This window comes from Arvicola amphibius, chromosome 2 (genome assembly GCF_903992535.2).
Source record: "Arvicola amphibius chromosome 2, mArvAmp1.2, whole genome shotgun sequence".
NCBI classification, from domain to species: Eukaryota; Metazoa; Chordata; class Mammalia; order Rodentia; family Cricetidae; genus Arvicola; species Arvicola amphibius.
The window spans coordinates 63,405,789-63,422,910 of record NC_052048.2 but is presented as its reverse complement, the minus strand read 5'-3'; the positions used below and the strand labels follow the sequence as shown (position 1 = coordinate 63,422,910).

General features: G+C 41.4%; 1 protein-coding gene across 1 annotated transcript in view; it reads left to right on the top strand.

The window, feature by feature from the left end:
* The first annotated feature begins 1,116 nt into the window (after positions 1-1,116).
* Exoc6b (exocyst complex component 6B) overlaps positions 1,117-17,122 on the top strand; it is a 491,547-nt gene continuing 475,541 nt past the window's right edge. Inside the window, exon 1 of the mRNA XM_038319126.1 lies at positions 1,117-1,315. Within this exon, the coding sequence (XP_038175054.1) occupies positions 1,206-1,315 (110 nt within the window). The 5' untranslated portion in view covers positions 1,117-1,205. The remainder of the gene's footprint in view (positions 1,316-17,122) is intronic.

The following is a 17,122-nucleotide window of genomic DNA, read 5'->3' as shown; positions in this document are numbered from 1 at the left end:
AAGACACCTTGGTAAGGGTCACCGAGTCAACTAACTTGGGTTCATAAGGGCTCGCAGAGACTGAACCGGCAACCAGGGAGCCTGCATGGGACCGACATAGGCACTCTGCATATTCTACAGTTGTGTGACTCCTAATAGTGGGAACAGGGTCTGTCTCCGACTCTTTTACTGGCTTCTGGGACCCTACTTCTCATACTGGGTCGCCCTGCCCAGCTTTAATACAGGGGAGGTGCTCAGTTGTAATGCAAATTGACGTGTCATGTTTTATTGATAGTCCTAGGAGACCTGCCCTTTCCTGGATGGAGACGGAAGAGGAGGGGATTCGGGGATGGAAGTGGGTGGAATGGGAGAGAGGATGATGGGGAAGGAGTCGGATGTAAAATAAATAGATAAAAAAGGAGGTAGAGGCAGAAACTGTCATCCCTGCAAACATAATACATGTTACATTTTGCTAACTGAACACGTTATATTTAGGGATACATACATACATACATACATAATATATATTTATTTGTGTATGCATGTGAAAGCAGTGAAAAGAGAGATAATTTTTTGAAGGAGATTGGGGAGGGGTATATGGGAGGCTTTGAAGGGAGGGAAGGGAAGGGAGAAAACTTGTAATTATAATTTCAAAGGAAAAAAAAAGAGGTGGAGGCAGGAGCATCTCGAGTTCCAGGACAACCCGGGCTTCACATTTAGGGCCTGCGGAGAAGGCTCAGTTGATAAGAGCATCTATAACCCTTCCAGAAGATTGGAGTTCCATTCCCTGCACCACAGGGCGCCTCACAACCATCTGTAGCTCCAATCCCAGGTGATCTGACACCCTCTTCTGGCTTCCTGGGGTACCAGGCAAACTTGTAGTGCAAAATACCCATACACATTAAAAAATTGTGTTAAAAAAGTGTTAATACCACTGCCTGATTTCATGTCACTGTATACAGGTGTCGTAAAGTGCTCTGTCTATATCAAGGTCGCAGCAATTAGCACAGACCTGCTGAGTGAATGGACAGAACCCAGCTCGGCCTGACTCAGCGAACTACCAATCCCATGCGGCAGTGCGCGACGCTCATGCTCGGGCAGACGCCTGGGGGCGTGGCATCCGAGGGCGGGGTTGCTCTGCGGGGTGCTGGCCCAGCGGCCGCGGAACCTAGGCTGCTGGTGCTGGGGGTCCCTGGTGAGTGAGGGCCGCGCGGCCGTGCCGTGCGATGGAGCGGGCGAAGATGGCGGAGGAGAGCCTGGAGACGGCCGCGGAGCACGAGCGGATCCTGAGGGAGATCGAGAGCACAGACACGGCCTGTATCGGGCCCACGCTCAGGTACCGGGGCGGGGCCGGGTCGGCGGGAGCGGGCGGAGCGCGGCGGCTGGCCGAGGGGAGAGCCGCGGGTGTCCCGCGTCTTGGGCGAGGCCCTGCTGGGGAGCCTGTGTGGAGAGAGGGTGAGGCTCGGCTCTGTTGGGCCGCCGCTCCCTTCGGGCAGCAGCTCTTCAGTCAGGAGCGGGCGCCGACTCTGCGCGCAGCGGAACTGCCCATCACAGCTCCTTTGAGAGCGACCTGGTGATGTCGGTCCTGGGGGAAGAGTTCTCCCACCTTCCTTCACCTGAGAGCCCGGTTCGTGAGGACGACCTCGCCCAAGTGCCGCCCCGGGACCTTGCCAGCTCCTTCTTCTCCCTGCCCTGCCTCCTTCTCCGATAGCTTCCACCGCCGTTGCCCGTGGAGCCGTCAGAACGGACCTGGTTAATTACCTTGCACTTGTTACACAGAGCGCAAGGCATTGTGCGAATTGATGTGCTAATACATCTATGGAAGCCATTGAGCAGTCCTACCTCTGGAACACAGTTACTGTTCCAGACGGGGCGCGGGGAAGTGAAGTGACTTGTCCAAGGTCACAGGGGAGGGAAAATGGGTTTCTAGTTCCCAGCCCAGACCCTGCCTCCCTTGTCCTAGTCCTTGTCCTCCTCCTCGTCTTCCTTGTCCTCTTCGTCCTAGTCCTCCTCCTCCTCCTCGTCCTCCTCCTCTTTCTCCTTCTTTTTTTTTTTTTTTTTTTTTTTTTTGTGGCGCTGGGGATGGAACCCAGTGTGCCAGGCAAGCGCTTTTCCGCTGAACTGTGCCCAGCCCACAGATTCTTCACTACTTTGGTTCTGCCTTAGTTGGGGATTACCATATGCTATACTTCCTGTTGAAAATTGTTCACCAAGACCAATTTTGAACCCCCGCAGTTTCCTGGTGTTCTAGAACCAGTTCCTCCTGGTCTTTTCCTGTGGCGCTTTCTGGTCTCCTTTCAGTCTGAATGGAAAATCGCTTTAGCACTCCTTGCACAACGTTGGGTCCGCGCTCCTCCCCCCCAGAAGGCGTCACTAATCATTTCATGGGGAGACTTGTCCCAGTAAAGAGTGACTGAAGGCCGGGGACCTTTGCGTTTAGCTTCACTTGCACAGCCTTCTTCTCCAGGCTCCACCGTTAGTTTCCAGCAAGTTTCCTCAGTGTCCTTCCTCCTGGAAATAACTGTCCTTAGTCATCTGCACCTCTCCCTCCTTTTCCTTCCTTTTTTCTTTTCCAGTGCTAAGGTTTGAACTAGGTAAAGCAACAATGCTTTACCACCGAGTTGAATCCCCAGTGCCCTTTTAGCTCCCCCCCCCCCGCCCTTTTTTTTGTGCCAGTTCTTTCACACAATTGCTCCCCTGTCCTCTTTGTATCATGATCATGCTCTTCTCATTCCCTGTTTTCTTGTGTTGTGGAAGGCCAGTGATTTTCATTTCATAGTCCTTTATAAAAGCCCAGGGCCCCTCACTAATGCTCTCCTAAATGCGTTATTAGTGGCTCTTACTGTTTGGCTTTCAGTGACTGGAAATGTTATGTTCTCGTCTGTTAGGAAATCTGGCTGCTGAATTGAGTATTTCAGAGTTTAGGCAGGATTCCTTATCAGAGCAGCATCCGTGTTGTCTTGAGTTGCTTGTGGTTTTCAGTTGCTGTTGTTTCATACAATGAATAACTTAGGTAGTACCATAAATGTAGTTTACTGTGATTAATATGTTAACCCTCAGTGTAAAACATTTTATTTTTTTACATGAGAGATGTAGTTTCCTGTATCCCAGGCTGGGCTCATACTTGCCGTCTAGTTGAGAATACCCTTGAACTTCTCATCCTCATCAAACCCACACTTCCTAAGTGCCGGGATTACCGTCTAGCACCACCGTGCTTAGTTTTATGCCATGCTCAGGACTGAACCTACCGCTTGCTGCCTATTAGGTGAACATCCCATTAATTGAGCCACATGTCTACCACCAGTAATATATTTGTATCAAGTGGATTTTGGTGTTTAATTTTCTGGCATCTTGGCTTTAGCAATGTATATGTTATAATTTAAACATGTTATCCGTTCTCCCCAGATTTTCTCATTATTATTACTGAATTCTTTTTCTTCTGGTTCTGTGCTTGTTCATGAATTACGAAGTCTTCTACTTTGGGAACACTGCTAAACAACAACAAAAAAGAAAGTTCAGGAACCATCACATGACCCTATATGTTTTAGTTGTTTTTCCTGACTATATTGTTAGAAGATTTGGATTAAATTTTTACAATTTATTTTATTTTCATTCGTGTTTTGTCTGCATGTATGTTTGTGTGAGGGTGTCATAAACCCTGGAACTGGAGTTACAGACAGGCTTGGGTGCTGGGAATTGAACCTGGGTTCTCTGAAAGAGCAGCCAGCACTCTTTTAAAGATTTACTTATTATATATATATATATATATATATATATATATATATATATATATATATATATATAAAATTCTGCCTACATGTATTTTTACATGCTAGAAGGTGGCATGAGATCTCACTATAGATGGTTGACAACCACCATGTGGATGCTGGGAATTGAACCCTGGTCCTCTAGAAGAGCAGTCAGTGCTCTTAACTTCTGAGCCATTTCTCCACCCCAGCGTGGGCATGTAGATCATGCTGTCCTTGAACTTACAGAAATCTGCCTGCTTTTGCTTCTTCAGATGGGATTAAGGCCTGTACCAATTATGCCCTGCTGAGAGCTTCTTTTGAGGCTGTGGCATAAAAATACAGCTACACTTCAACCCTTGGCTGAAGAAAGTCAATTATCATAGAGGGCCATCCTCTTCAGTGCAGCTTGAGAAGGTCACACTTAGAACAGTGATGAAGGAAGGGAACACCTGCCTAGCTAGCCATATCAGCCCCGTCAATCTTGGTGATCAATGGGGTTATGATGTCACCGCCGAATTACCCTCACATCTCAAGTACTAACATTCTTATTCCAAATAAGTTGTGAACAATAGCTCCGTTTTTTCATTTTTCAAATCCCATGTCTGTATTTCTACTCTTATTTATCACGTTATTTAACTAATAGTCATTTCTGTATTTTGCTTGGTGGGTCAGAGCAATTGGCATTCACTCTAATTGTACTTAAAATTTTGTTTTTAAATTTTTACCTTGAACAGTAAAATACATTGCCATTTAAAAAATAGCTTTGTAGCCAAGTGTGATTGTTCATGATTTTATCCCAGCACTTGGTTGGTGACAGCAGGAAGACAGGGAGTTCAGAGTCATCTTTGGCTACATAGCAAGTTCCAGACCAGCCTGGAGTATATGAAACCCTATCTTTAAAAAGTAGCTTTACTGAGATATAATTCATATAATAGCATATGATCTACATATTGTTTAAAATGTGTAACTGCCTAGGTGGTGGTGATGCACACCTTTAATCCCAGCACTCAGGAGGCAGAGGCAGGCAGTTCCCTGTGAGTCCTTTTATAGCCAGGACTGTTTCACAGACAAACCCTGTCTTGAAAAACCAAAAAAAAAAAAAAATAAATAAATAAAATGTGTAACTGAATGGCTTGCAGTATATTGATAGAGTTGTGCAGCAATCACCACAGTCTAATTTAGGACTATTTTATCTTCACCAAACAAACACACACTCTTTGAGAATCACTGCTCATTATTTTCGTCTCTTCCATGCCATTCTTCCTGTCCTGTTTTGTGTATTCTTTTCAAGGCTGTTCTTGAACTAAGTGTAGTCTACGATCACTTTGAGCTCCGGATCTTTTTGGCCCCACCTCCCAAATGCTGGTAATACAGTTGCGCACCTCCACATCCAGCTTCCTACCTGCTGCTTTGGACATCTGGACATTTTGTGTAAATAGATTTATACAGGAATTATTTTTTTGCTACTTATGGAAATGTTTTCAAAGTTTATCCATATGGCTATGTATCTGATTTTATTTCTTTTTATTGCTGAATAAAACTCCATTGTATGAATGTACTTGTATCACATTTTATTTGTCCATGAAGTTGGTGAATATTTTGATCATTTCCATTTTGGGATTGTTACAAACAATGTCCTGTGTCCTGTTTTTTTGTGTGGACTTACGTTTTCATTTCTGGAGATTAGAGCAAGCAGTTGTGATCATTGTGCAGCTTCCCCAAGGCAATCGCAGAATGTTCCAAATTTCCAGTGGTGAAGGGTGATTTGGTCATTTGCTTGATTGATACCCCTTTGCTGAAGGCACTTGGAGCAAAGGAATGTATAGCAGCTGCAAATTAGGAAATCAGATTGCTCCATTCTCCAAGATTTTTACTTATAAAAAATAGACATCAGAAGAATGTTTTATTTTTATGTTTACTTTTTTTATTAAGATTTTTTAAAAAAATACAGTCTCCTCCTTTTACATAATTATCCCTGTTCCCACCCCCTCCTCTCCTCCTGCTTCCCTCACCTTCCCCCACCCAACTCTCCCCATCCACTCTTCATAAAGGGTCATAGTGGGGAGTCAACAAAGTCTGACACTTCACTTTGAGTCAAGACCAAGGCCCTCCCCTGAGCAAGGTTTCCCTCCAAAAAGAATGTGCTCCTAGACGCCAGTTCAAGCACTAGGAATAAAACCTGGTCCTATAGCCAGTGGTCCCACAGACTGCCCAAGCCTTACAACCGTCCCCCATATCAGTGGGCCTAATTTGGTCCTATGTAGGTTCCCCCGCCGTCAGTTCAGAGTCAGTGAGCTCTCACTAGCTCAGGTCAGCTGTTTCTGTGGGTATCACCATCATGGTCTTGACCCCTATGCTCATATGATCACTCCTTCCTCTCCTGCTCTGGTCTCAGGTAACTCGGCCTAGTGCTTCGCTGTAGATCTCTGTATCTGCTTGCATCTGTTTCTGGTTGAAGGTTCTATGATAACAATTAAGGTAGTCATCAACCTGATTCCAGGGAAAGGCCAGTTTAGGTGTCCTCTCCACTGTTGCTTAGAGTCTTAGCTGAGGGCATCCTTGTGGATTCCTGGAAATTTCCTTAGTGCTATGTTTCTCCATAGCCTTTTAATGGCTCCCTCAATCAAGATACCTCTTTTCTTTCTCTCCCTCACTGTCCTTCCCCCTTCTTGAACATCCCATTCTTTTCTGTTCTCCTCTCCTCTTCTCCCCTCCCTCTCCCCTCCCTCTCTCCCATTCCCCTTCTAATTTTCTCAGAGGTCTTGTCTTTTTCCCTTTCCCAGGGGGAATCCATGTATGTTTCTCTTAGGGTTCTCCTTGTTGCCTTGCTTCTCTGGGATGGTGGACTATAGGTTGGTTATCCTTTGCTTTACATCTAATATCCACTTATGAGTGAGTACGTACCATGTTTTTCTATCTGGGTCTGGGTTACCTCAGGATGTTTTTTTCTAGTTCCAGCCATTTGCATGCAAATTTCAAGCTGTCTTTTTTTTGTTTGTTTGTTTTACTGCTGAGTAGTACTTCATTGTGTAAATGTACCACATTTTCTTTATCCATTCGTCAGTTGAGAGGCCAGGTTCTAACTATTATGAATAATTCTTCTATGAACACAGTTGAGCAAGTTCCTTTGTGGTATTAGTATACATCCTTTGGGTATATGCCCAAGAGTAGTATTGCTGGGTCCTGAGCTAGATTGATTCCCAATTTTCTGAGAAACTGCCATACTGATTTCCAGAGTGGCTGTTCAAGTCTGCACTCCCGCCAGCAATGGAGGAGTGTTCCCCTTACTCCACATCCTTTCCAGCATAAGTTTGAATCTTTGAGACAAGGTCTCTGGTAGCCCATAGTGGCCTCAAAGTTACCATGTAGCTGAGGCTGCCTTTAATTCCTGATACACTCCCACCTCTAACTTCCTTCAGTAAGAACCAAAAGAATCTATCATTAATACTAATAATGGTTTTTAACAGGTTGGTAGTGTTTTATAGTGCCCAACATCTGGTCAGCCAGAGGAGGGCCTGTAGTCAATTTTATTAGGAAAGAAGTATATGAAGCCTTTTAGTGAATTCCGATTAAGTCTGTCCTTGGCAGTCATTGAAGGAAAAGACATCATTCATTACAGATTACTTATTTTTATAATTATAACTTTTTAAATATTTTATCTTGTAAGTGTAAGTATAATATGATGATTGAAATGATTATTATTGTGTGTGTATGATAGATGTGGGGGTGCATGCGTGCCATGGGGCTTGTGTGGAGTCAGGTCAGCTTTATAAGGTTAGTTCTCTTCCTATTCCGGACATTGATCTCCGGCCATCAGGTTTTCATCAAGTGCTTTTAACCCCTAAGCCATCTTACCCATCTGCTTTAAAAATATATTTTAAAATTGCATTTTATCTACTTATTTTGTGTGTATGTCACAGTGTGTATAGACGTGAAGATCAGAGGACAATCTGTGGGAGTCAGTTCTCTGTTTCTACTATGTAGGCCCTGAGGATAAAACTCCGGTTGTCAGGCTTGGTGGCAAGTGCCTTTAAAACATACCAAACCATCTCAATGACCCTGAGAATTTTTATTTTTTACTTTTTTTGAGGTAGGGTTTCTCTGTGTGTATCTCTGGCTGTCCTAGAACTCACTCTGTAGACCAGGCTGGCCTCGAACTCACAGCGATCCACCTGCCTCTGCCTCCCTACATCACCACTGCCTAGCTGGTCCTGAAAATTTTATTTTTTAATTTTATGTCTATGTGTATGTCTGTACATCATGTGTTCAGTGCCTATGGAGGCCAGAAGAGGATGTTGGATTCCCAGGAGCTGGAGTTATAGACTGTTGTAAGTAAGAAGGTGCTGGGAATTGAACCCCATTCCTCCCAGTGCTCTTAACCTATAGACAATCTTTCCAACCCCTTCCTGACTTTCTAGACAGGTCTCAAAGTTCAGGTTGGCTATGGGAACTACTGAGAGGGTGAGGATGACCTTGAAGTGCAGGTCATATTGCCTTCACCTCCCAAAAGGCTGGAATTAAAGCTGTGTATTACCCACCGTACCTGGGATTTTCTTGGCTCTGAGTTTAAGACCAAAAAATTGTTTTCCACACAAATCCTGACCAAGATGCTCTGTATGATGTCAACATATTTCCATATGGTAGGTTGAGCAATGTGTCCTGAGTAAGGTTTTGTGATCAGTTTTGCTGAAAGCATATAGTATAACCCGTGTCTTAGTTACTATTCTATTGTTGTGAAGTGGCACCATAAACAAGGAAACTCTTATAAAAGAAAGCATTTAATCGGGCACATGCCTTCACTTTTAGAAGTTTAGTTCATTATCATCATGGTGGGAAGTGTGATAGTTTGCACGCAGACATGGTGCTGACAAAGTAGCTGAGAGCTTTACATCCTGATAGTAGGCAGCAGGTAGAGAGAGTGAGAAACCGGGTCTTATGAAACCTCAAAGTCCATCCCCAGTGGCACACTTCCTACAGCAGGGTCACACCTTCTACTCCTTCTAAACAGTTCTTCAGGTCAGAATTAAGCATGCAAATATATGACCCTTATGGGGGCATTCTCATTCAAACCTCCACAGGGAACGTGCAGTTTGTGAAAGCAATATATAGTATAGTGTGTGTGTGTGTGTGTGTGTGTGTGTTTTGTTTGTTTTTCGAGACAGAGTTTCTCTGTAGTTTTAGAGCCTATCCTGGAACTAGCTCTTGTAGACCAGGCTGGCTTCGAACTCACAGCAATCCGCCTGCCTCTTCCTCCCACGTGCTAGGATAAAGGCATGCGCCACCACCACCCGGCTTGTGTGTGTTTTGTTTAAGTATATATAGTCAATCTTTTTTTTTTGCCAGTAAATGAATATCAGTAAGTTTAGATTATATATTTTTCTGTGCCTTCTTACTGAATGTATCACTTCCCTGTTTTCTTGGTTAAGTATAGTGATACACACTTAACCAAGTATTTAAAAGTGAACCAACTGTGAATATAACTAGTACTTTTGAGTTTGAAGAACCTGAATAAGGTATTTTATGTCTCTAAAAGAATCGGAATAAACTGGGTGGTGGCTCACATGTGTGATCTTAGCATGGAAGATCTTAAGTTCCATGACTGGGCTACAAATTGTGACCCTGTTTCAAGACCTACAGATAAACCAAATGAGAGAGAGTACCAAGGACAGGGCCAAGGTTCTTCTCATTTGGGTGTGCTCTAGCATGGAAATTGATGCCATCGGTGCCATAATAATTTTGTGTAGACTAACTTAAAATAAGGTTAAGAAAAGGCCAGTTCATCTTTACTGTTTGAAACTTTGCCAATCAAAATAGCAATTATAGATATTATATGTTAAGATAAGTAATTTAGGGGCTGGTGAGATGGCTCAGTGGTTAAGAGCACTGACTGCTCCTCCAGAGGACCTGGGTTCAATTCACAGCACCCACATAGCAGCTCGTAGCTGTCTGTAACTCCAGTTCAAGAGAATCTGACAGCGTTATACCAATATGCATGAAATAAAGTTAAATAAAGTTTAAAAAAAAGATAAGTAATTTAGAAACTATGCTGGCTGGAACATTTATTTCTGACTAAGGAAATAATTTAGTTGAAATGTCTGTAACTTATCCTGCTACAGATGAAGTTTTTTTTTAAGAGTTTAGATAATTCTCAATAAGTGAGTGATAAATTTAAGCATATAATAGATATTTGCACAACTAATTTAGGACTTTAAAATATAAGCTACATATTGAAACATCTAAGTAGTCTAGAATGCAGTTCTTAGCGTCAGTGTTATTTATTTTGTGTTCTGAGACAGGGTTTTGCTATGTAGTCCTCTCTGGCTACAAACTCATAGGGATCTGCCTGTCTTTGCCTCCAGAGTATTGAAGGCATGGGATCAGACACTCAGCTCCAGTGCTTTTTGTAATGGTGCATACAGAGTTAGGACTCTGTAAAGTGCTATCTACTGTTATGTCCTGAAGAGTTAACAGGCATCTTGCGTTGTACTACATTTGGTTCTTCATTTAGGTGTGTGTTTTGAGAATAGATTGATGATTATGCAAAAGCAAAACCAGTAATAATAGCCACAAATAGTTCTAAGTATTTGGGTATTTGTGTATTTAGCGTATGTATGTATGTATGTATTTATATTTAATTGTCTTACGTAGTCTTCTGTAGTCTAAGCTGGCATGGAACTCATGCAGTTTAGGATGACTCTTATTCCTGATGCCAATTCCACCTTAATGATGGGGTTATGGCTGCACATCACTGAACCTGGGACATTTGAATATTTTCATTCTTTTGGAGTTTAAGACTCCAGGTAATTGTTATATTGTATGTTAGATAAGTAATGATGTTCATTTGTCAAAAATGATGACTTTAATTAAAGTATTAGCTCTCTTGCTTTACATAAAATAAAGAAGTTACTTTTTTGTGTGTATGTGTGTGCATATGTATGTGTGCTTTGATGTGTGTGTAGAGCCAGAGTGCAAGTTTCGGAGTCAGTTCTCTCCTTTCACCTTTGTGTGGATTCTGGGGATTGAATTTAGTTCATTAGGCATGTGCAGCAAGTACTTTTACTTGCTAAGTCATTTTGCTTCCCTCACTTTACATAGTTTTTTTTTTTTGTTGTTAAAATTGCAGAAGAATAGACTTTATAGACCTGGTTTTGTAGGAGGTTTTATTGGCCTGATATGATCTCAAACATGTTTGTTGTTCTGGTATTACAGAATAGAATACCAGTTTCTTCATACATATTCCCTGTCTAGTCTCATTCTTTTTATTGGCAGCATCTGTATTATTGTTATTATTTTGGGTTTTTTGATGCAGGGTTTCTCTGTGTAATCCTGGCTGTCCTGGAACTTGCACTATAGACCAGGCTGGCCTGGTATGCAGAGATCCACCTGCCTCTGACTCCCAAGTGCTGGGATTAGAGGCTTTTCCCACCACTCCAGGCAGCATCTGTATTTTTAAAACTTGTATTTTTCTTCTCTTTTGAAAGTTGTGTCTTTACTTGTTTCTTTACATTGGTGCTTGCCATTTTTTTAAAAAAATCTTCCTCCTACTTCCTGTAATTTAGAACTTTAAAACACACATTGTTTGGTGATATAGTCAAGCAAGTGAGCAAGCATCATTGCTGTGAAAACAATGTCTGTTTCCTGGGGAAGCTCTGCTGCGCATAAACAGTAAAATTCTAAAGGTTCTGTGTGGAATGTGGTCTTGTCAAACAATATGGATGTATAAAAATAACAGACTCTGGACCTGATTGGTTTTCATATGGACTTTGATTTAAGGAGTGGCTTTTATGGAGCACATTTGGTAATAATAGAGCTACCCAAATGTTTGGGTTTGCTTGAGGTGAAGGACTTTATGACATTTGTAAAGAAGAGCGGTCAGTGGAGACCGTTAGCATTGGAGAAACAAAGAAGGTGGGGTGAGAACAGCTCTTGAAGTCCAAAGGAAATAAAATTGAAAGCATTCAGATAGTCATGGTGGTGCAAGCCTGTCATCCCAGACTTGGGATGTGGAGGCAGGAGAAACTCAAATTTGTATGCAGCCTGGTCTAAGTTCTAAGGTAGTCTGGGGTACACAATGAGACCTGCTGGCAAGAAAATCATTTAAAATAGATGTGGATCTGAGTGAATGTATTTTTTAGGTTTTGAATCATTTTTAGATGACTATAAATTCACATGTAGTTGCACAAAATAATACAGGGATTCCTCTGTACTCTTTACTCAATTTTTCCCATTGATAAAATCTTATAAAAACTACAGTTAACAATGTCAGGTCCACAGTATTGATATTGTGCCTTGATAGTCAAATTAACATACTTCATCATCACAAGGAGTGCTCAGGGTACCTTTCTTATAGCTTGGCCCATTTCCCTCTGTCTGTATTTTCTCTTCCAATCCTGACAACCAGTCGTGTGTTTTTGTATCAGGTTTTCAAAGAACCATAACTTATATACCCTACCTAACATTCTAGGATTGACTTTTTCCACTTAGCACTGTGGTTTATCCTTTTGTTATAATGTAGCAATAGTGTGCTTTTTTTTTTAAATTAAATTGCTGAGTAGTTTGCCACAGTATAACTGTACCACAATTTATCGTTTACTCATGAAGACATCTTGGTTGTCTCTGGGTTTTGGCTATTATAAATAAAGCTCTTATATAAACATATACATATAGATCTTCCTGTGAACATCTGTTTTTTTTTCTGTTTTTTTTTAAAATTTTGTTTTGTTTTGTTCTTTTCGAGACATGGTTTCTCTGTAGCTTTTGGAACCTGTCCTGGAACTACCTCTTGTAGACCAAGCTGGCCTCGAACTCACAGAGAGGAGCCTGCCTCTGCCTCCTGAGTGTGGGAATAAAGCTGTGTGCCACCACTGTCCAGCTGAACATCTGTTTTTGATTCTTTTAGCTTATCCATGAGTAGAATTGCTAGAGTTATAGTAACTAACTTGCTTGCCAAAAGGTTCTAATTCCTTAATATCATTTTCAGCATTTGGTGTTGCCATCTTTAAAAATTTGGTTAGTCTGTTACATATGTAACAGTTTTTCATTGTAGGTGTTTTGTGTTTTGTTTTTTCCAGCTGGTTCTTAGGTAGCTGAGGCTACCCTTAACCTCCTGATGTTCTCCTGCCTCTATTTGTGCTACTGCATCAGGCTTCATTGTAGTTTTAATTTTAGTTCTTGTCGTTAATGATGTTGAACATTCTTCATGTGCTCATTTGTTTTGTATATCACTCAGGGCTTCTTGCACTCAGGTACTTCTCCACTGACCTCTATCTACTACATTTTTTTTTTTTTGAGAAAATGGTTTAGTACAAATAGGCATGTGCGCACGTGCGTGTGCGTGCGTGCGTGTGTGTGTGTGTGTGTGTGTTAAGGAAAGGGACAGTTGTACACACAGTACTAAGGGTGGGTATAGACTTCTCAAGATAGAGTTGCCTGCAAGACACTGTCCTTTGCAATAATGTATCAGGATCAGCTTTCCAACTAGAAAAGACCATTTTTATGGAGCAGGGAATTACTAAGTGTTTCTTGCATAATTCTAGAGGAAGAACATCTTTCTAAGTAAGGGCTTTATTTTGCTTGAAGTTTTTAAGTCAGTTTTAAACTAGAAGTACTTATATGTGATACTAGTACTGAATCAGAAAGTGGCTTCTTTTTAATAGTTCCATGAAAAAATACTTGGTATCACTAATCATCAGAGAAATGAAAGCAAAACTGCAGTGAGATATCATATTATTACCTCTTCTCTGTTCAGATGGTCATTGTGAAAAAGACAAAAGAAGCAAAGCTTGTGGGGCACACCTTAATTCGAGCACTTGGAAGGCTGAAGCGGGAGAACTAGGAGTTCACCCTAGGGAAGAGCACCCTTGGCTACATAGTGCATAGTGAGCTCAAGATCAGCCTGCAATATTACCCCTCCTCCAAAAAAAGATGAAAGAAAGAAAAGAACAAAAAGAAAAAAAGACAAAGTCATGTTGGTAAAGACATAATAAAAATCTCTATAGGCTGCTGGTCGAATTGTGGCTTGGTACAGTCATTATGGAAAATAGTATGGAGATCCCTCTGAAAGTTAAAGTAGAAACAATATGATCAGCAATAGATAACGGTAGCATGGTGTTTACAAGCATGCATGTTTACACACAGTGGAAGACAACTCATACTTAATGAAGGGAATACCATCATTTTTACATGATTTACTTTGGAAGACAATATACTAAATGAAATAAGCCTAGAACTGAAAGACATGGAAACACTGATTGTTTTAACTTATAAATACAATATAAAAAGTTGAACTCAGAGACAGAGGCTAAAATGGTGGTTATCAGAGGCTGCTTGGGAAGAGGAGATAAGGAGATGTTAGTCCCAGGGTACAAAGTTTTAGTTAGGCTGAATATATACTAGAGGTCTATTATGCACCACAATTGCTATAAACAATAATGTAGCTCTTCAGAATGGTTCAGTGATTGATGTACCATCACAGTTTCTACAAACTGCCTCTGACAAAACTATGCTGTAATAGATTGGAATAGAAAACCCTTGTAATAGAATTGTTTACCTTCATACAAAGAAGGTTGAGAAAACACCAAAATCTGCATGTGGTGTAAGCCCATTCCATCTTTAAGGGGTTTGTGCAGTGAGATTCATGACACCATCTAAATCAGAATGGTTCAGCAGGGCCTGTGTTGAATCCATATATGCTAAATACGTTCATGACAAGATCCAGCATGCTTTTCTTATTGAAGATCAGAAATCACTGTAAAAATATTGTAGCCCAGAATTATAAAACTAAATAAATGTAGTCTTTTTAAGGAATAAGAAAAACCCATATTTGAAAATTGCAAAGAGAGTGGATCTTAAATGTCAGCAATAAAAAGTGATAAGTAAGTGAGGTGATAGCTGGTTACCTCGACTTAGACATTTTGCAATGTTTATTTGCATTAAGACACTTACCCTGTAAGTTTATCTGTTGGTTATACTTTAATAAAGCTGAGTAAAATTAAAATTAAAGTATGCACTGTCATTATTAGAAAAAAAGAGACTGGCCTCTTTTCATTAAGTTAAATTCTGGCAGATTGCTAGGGTAGGGAAATTAAGCCTTTAGTGTTTTATCAGCTGTCAGCTGACATGCTTTGGACATCATGGCCTAGAATCTGTTTTTGTTATAGGTTTATTAAAGTAAGCTAGGGGTTTATTATCAAAGTTAATTCTGAAAAGAATCTCATGGGCCATCTTTGTATTTTTTTTTTTTTTATATCCTACCCTCACTATTTCGGCTTGGTAAGGAGTTTTATTTTCGTTACCTGACAGTAAACTGGATCCTGGAAGCTCAGTTTTCCTGCTGCTCAAATTAGTTTTAATTTACAAAGTTTGTTGATAAGAGGGGAGAAACTGTCAGGATATTTGAGACAGAGTCTCAGAGGGTTCTCGTTTCCTTCTTTTTCTTCTTTTTACATTTTTATCGATTATTTGGGAATCTCACATCATGTGCCTCTATGGTGCTCACCTCCCAGTCTTCCCATGTCGACTTCTTGTCCACCATGATCTCCTCACTTCAAAAAATGCAAGTCCATTTTGTATTGACTCTATATTCACTGGAATGGTAAAATTTTTAGTGGCCAACTTCCCAAAGGGAATGAGTCTTTCTCAGCCTTTATCGATGCCAGAAACCATCCATCAGCTGAGGAAAGCTTTGCAGTGGCTGGGATGGGGTGGGACTGGCTGTCCTGCACCCATGCTACTGCCTGTTCTGCCTGCACTGAGGGCAGGCTCTGCCATACCCACAGACATTAACATGGCTTCAGACATCAACTCTGACCATGGGCTTCCTCATGGACTTTGACATCAACATGGCTGTTGGCCATATCAGAACCCTAGTGACTGCATGGACCATGACCCTCAAACATGGTCTCAGGTGGTTACACATGCCACTCACACCAGCTTGGCTCACCAAGACAGCAGAGCCTGAGGACATCACCAAGGCATTGGACAGCAGCACAGACTGTGTAGGTCCATATGGATCTCAGGCTTCATCTCTGTCTGGGGAAGCAGCATGAACCTCTAACACTAACATGGCCTCTTGTGCTATTGTGGACCACACTGGTCCTTCGAGCAGGTCCAATCCAGAAGATGAATGTTGCCTCACGTCAGGCCTCTATTGTTGCCCAGAGTCAGGAGGAACTACGGCCTGGCAGCAGCTTCAGCACCTGAGTCTGTGTCTGCCTAAGCTCAAGGCTGTTGTACATCATGCTGTACTTGAATCTTTTGTGCCTACCCTGCCTCCAAACTAAGCATCCCCCTGCCTCAGCCTCTCAAATGTTGGGATTATAGATATGACCCACCATGTCCAGCAAAGCAGACTGACCATTTTTTCTTCATTTTTAGGGTAGAACCTCGATCTTATACATACTAGACAAACTCTTAGCTTCATCCTCAGACCAGAGAACTTGGTTTATTTTATAGATTGATTTTATTTTTATTTTATGTGTGTGACTGTTTTACCTGCATGTATATTCTGGGTGAAGTGCCCAAAGACCAGAAGAGGGTAGTGGAGCCTCTGGAACTGGAGTGATGATTGCTAGCCTCCATTTGGGTGCTGGGAACCAAACCAGGATCCTCTGGAAACGCCATTATGTACTCTTAACCTCTGAGCCATCTCTCCAGCTTCCAAGAAAGGTTCTTTTAATTGAATTTTCTGTGTTTAGTTCATTCACAGGTTAGCAACTCCAAAGCCTTAGAAATGAAAAACTTGCTTTCCTGTGATGACAGTGCTTGAATCCAGTTAATAGTTCACTGTATGTTGAACCTCCCCCCCCTTTTTTTTTTTTGCCAGAGATTTGAGTATTACTGATTCTATCATTGTGTGGTGTGGTTAGAGGAATTTCAAGTTTATTATTGTTCAGAGTTTTCTGCAAGTCGCCCTGAGTATCACTGGGCTTTTGATACCTTGTACTATCTTGGGGATATTTCTACAATTGGGTTAAGAATTTTATTTGTTCTTTTGAGTCATACTAGGTAGGGCTGCTTACTTTTGATAACTTGCACTATTTGGAGATGTTTCCATAATTAGATTGGGAATTTTATTTGTTCTTTTTGAGTCACACTAGGTGGGGCTGTTATTTATGATATTTTAAGTATTTATCTCTTTTAACTATTATCAGCAAACAGTACATTATTAGGACTTGGCTTTCATTTTTGTACTACTAACAGTACCAAGAGGTGTTTAATAGGCCTTTTTTCCTACATGATGCAGTGTAGATCCAGGCTGTGTGCTGACATAAGCGTTTTGTATAGAGCTAGTCACTTTGCAAGGGGAAGTCATCAGCTTTTGTGTTTGTTTTAAAAAGTGGTTTTAAGCTTTACTTATTTGCCATTTGTAGGGCTACATCTCTGATTTGACCCTA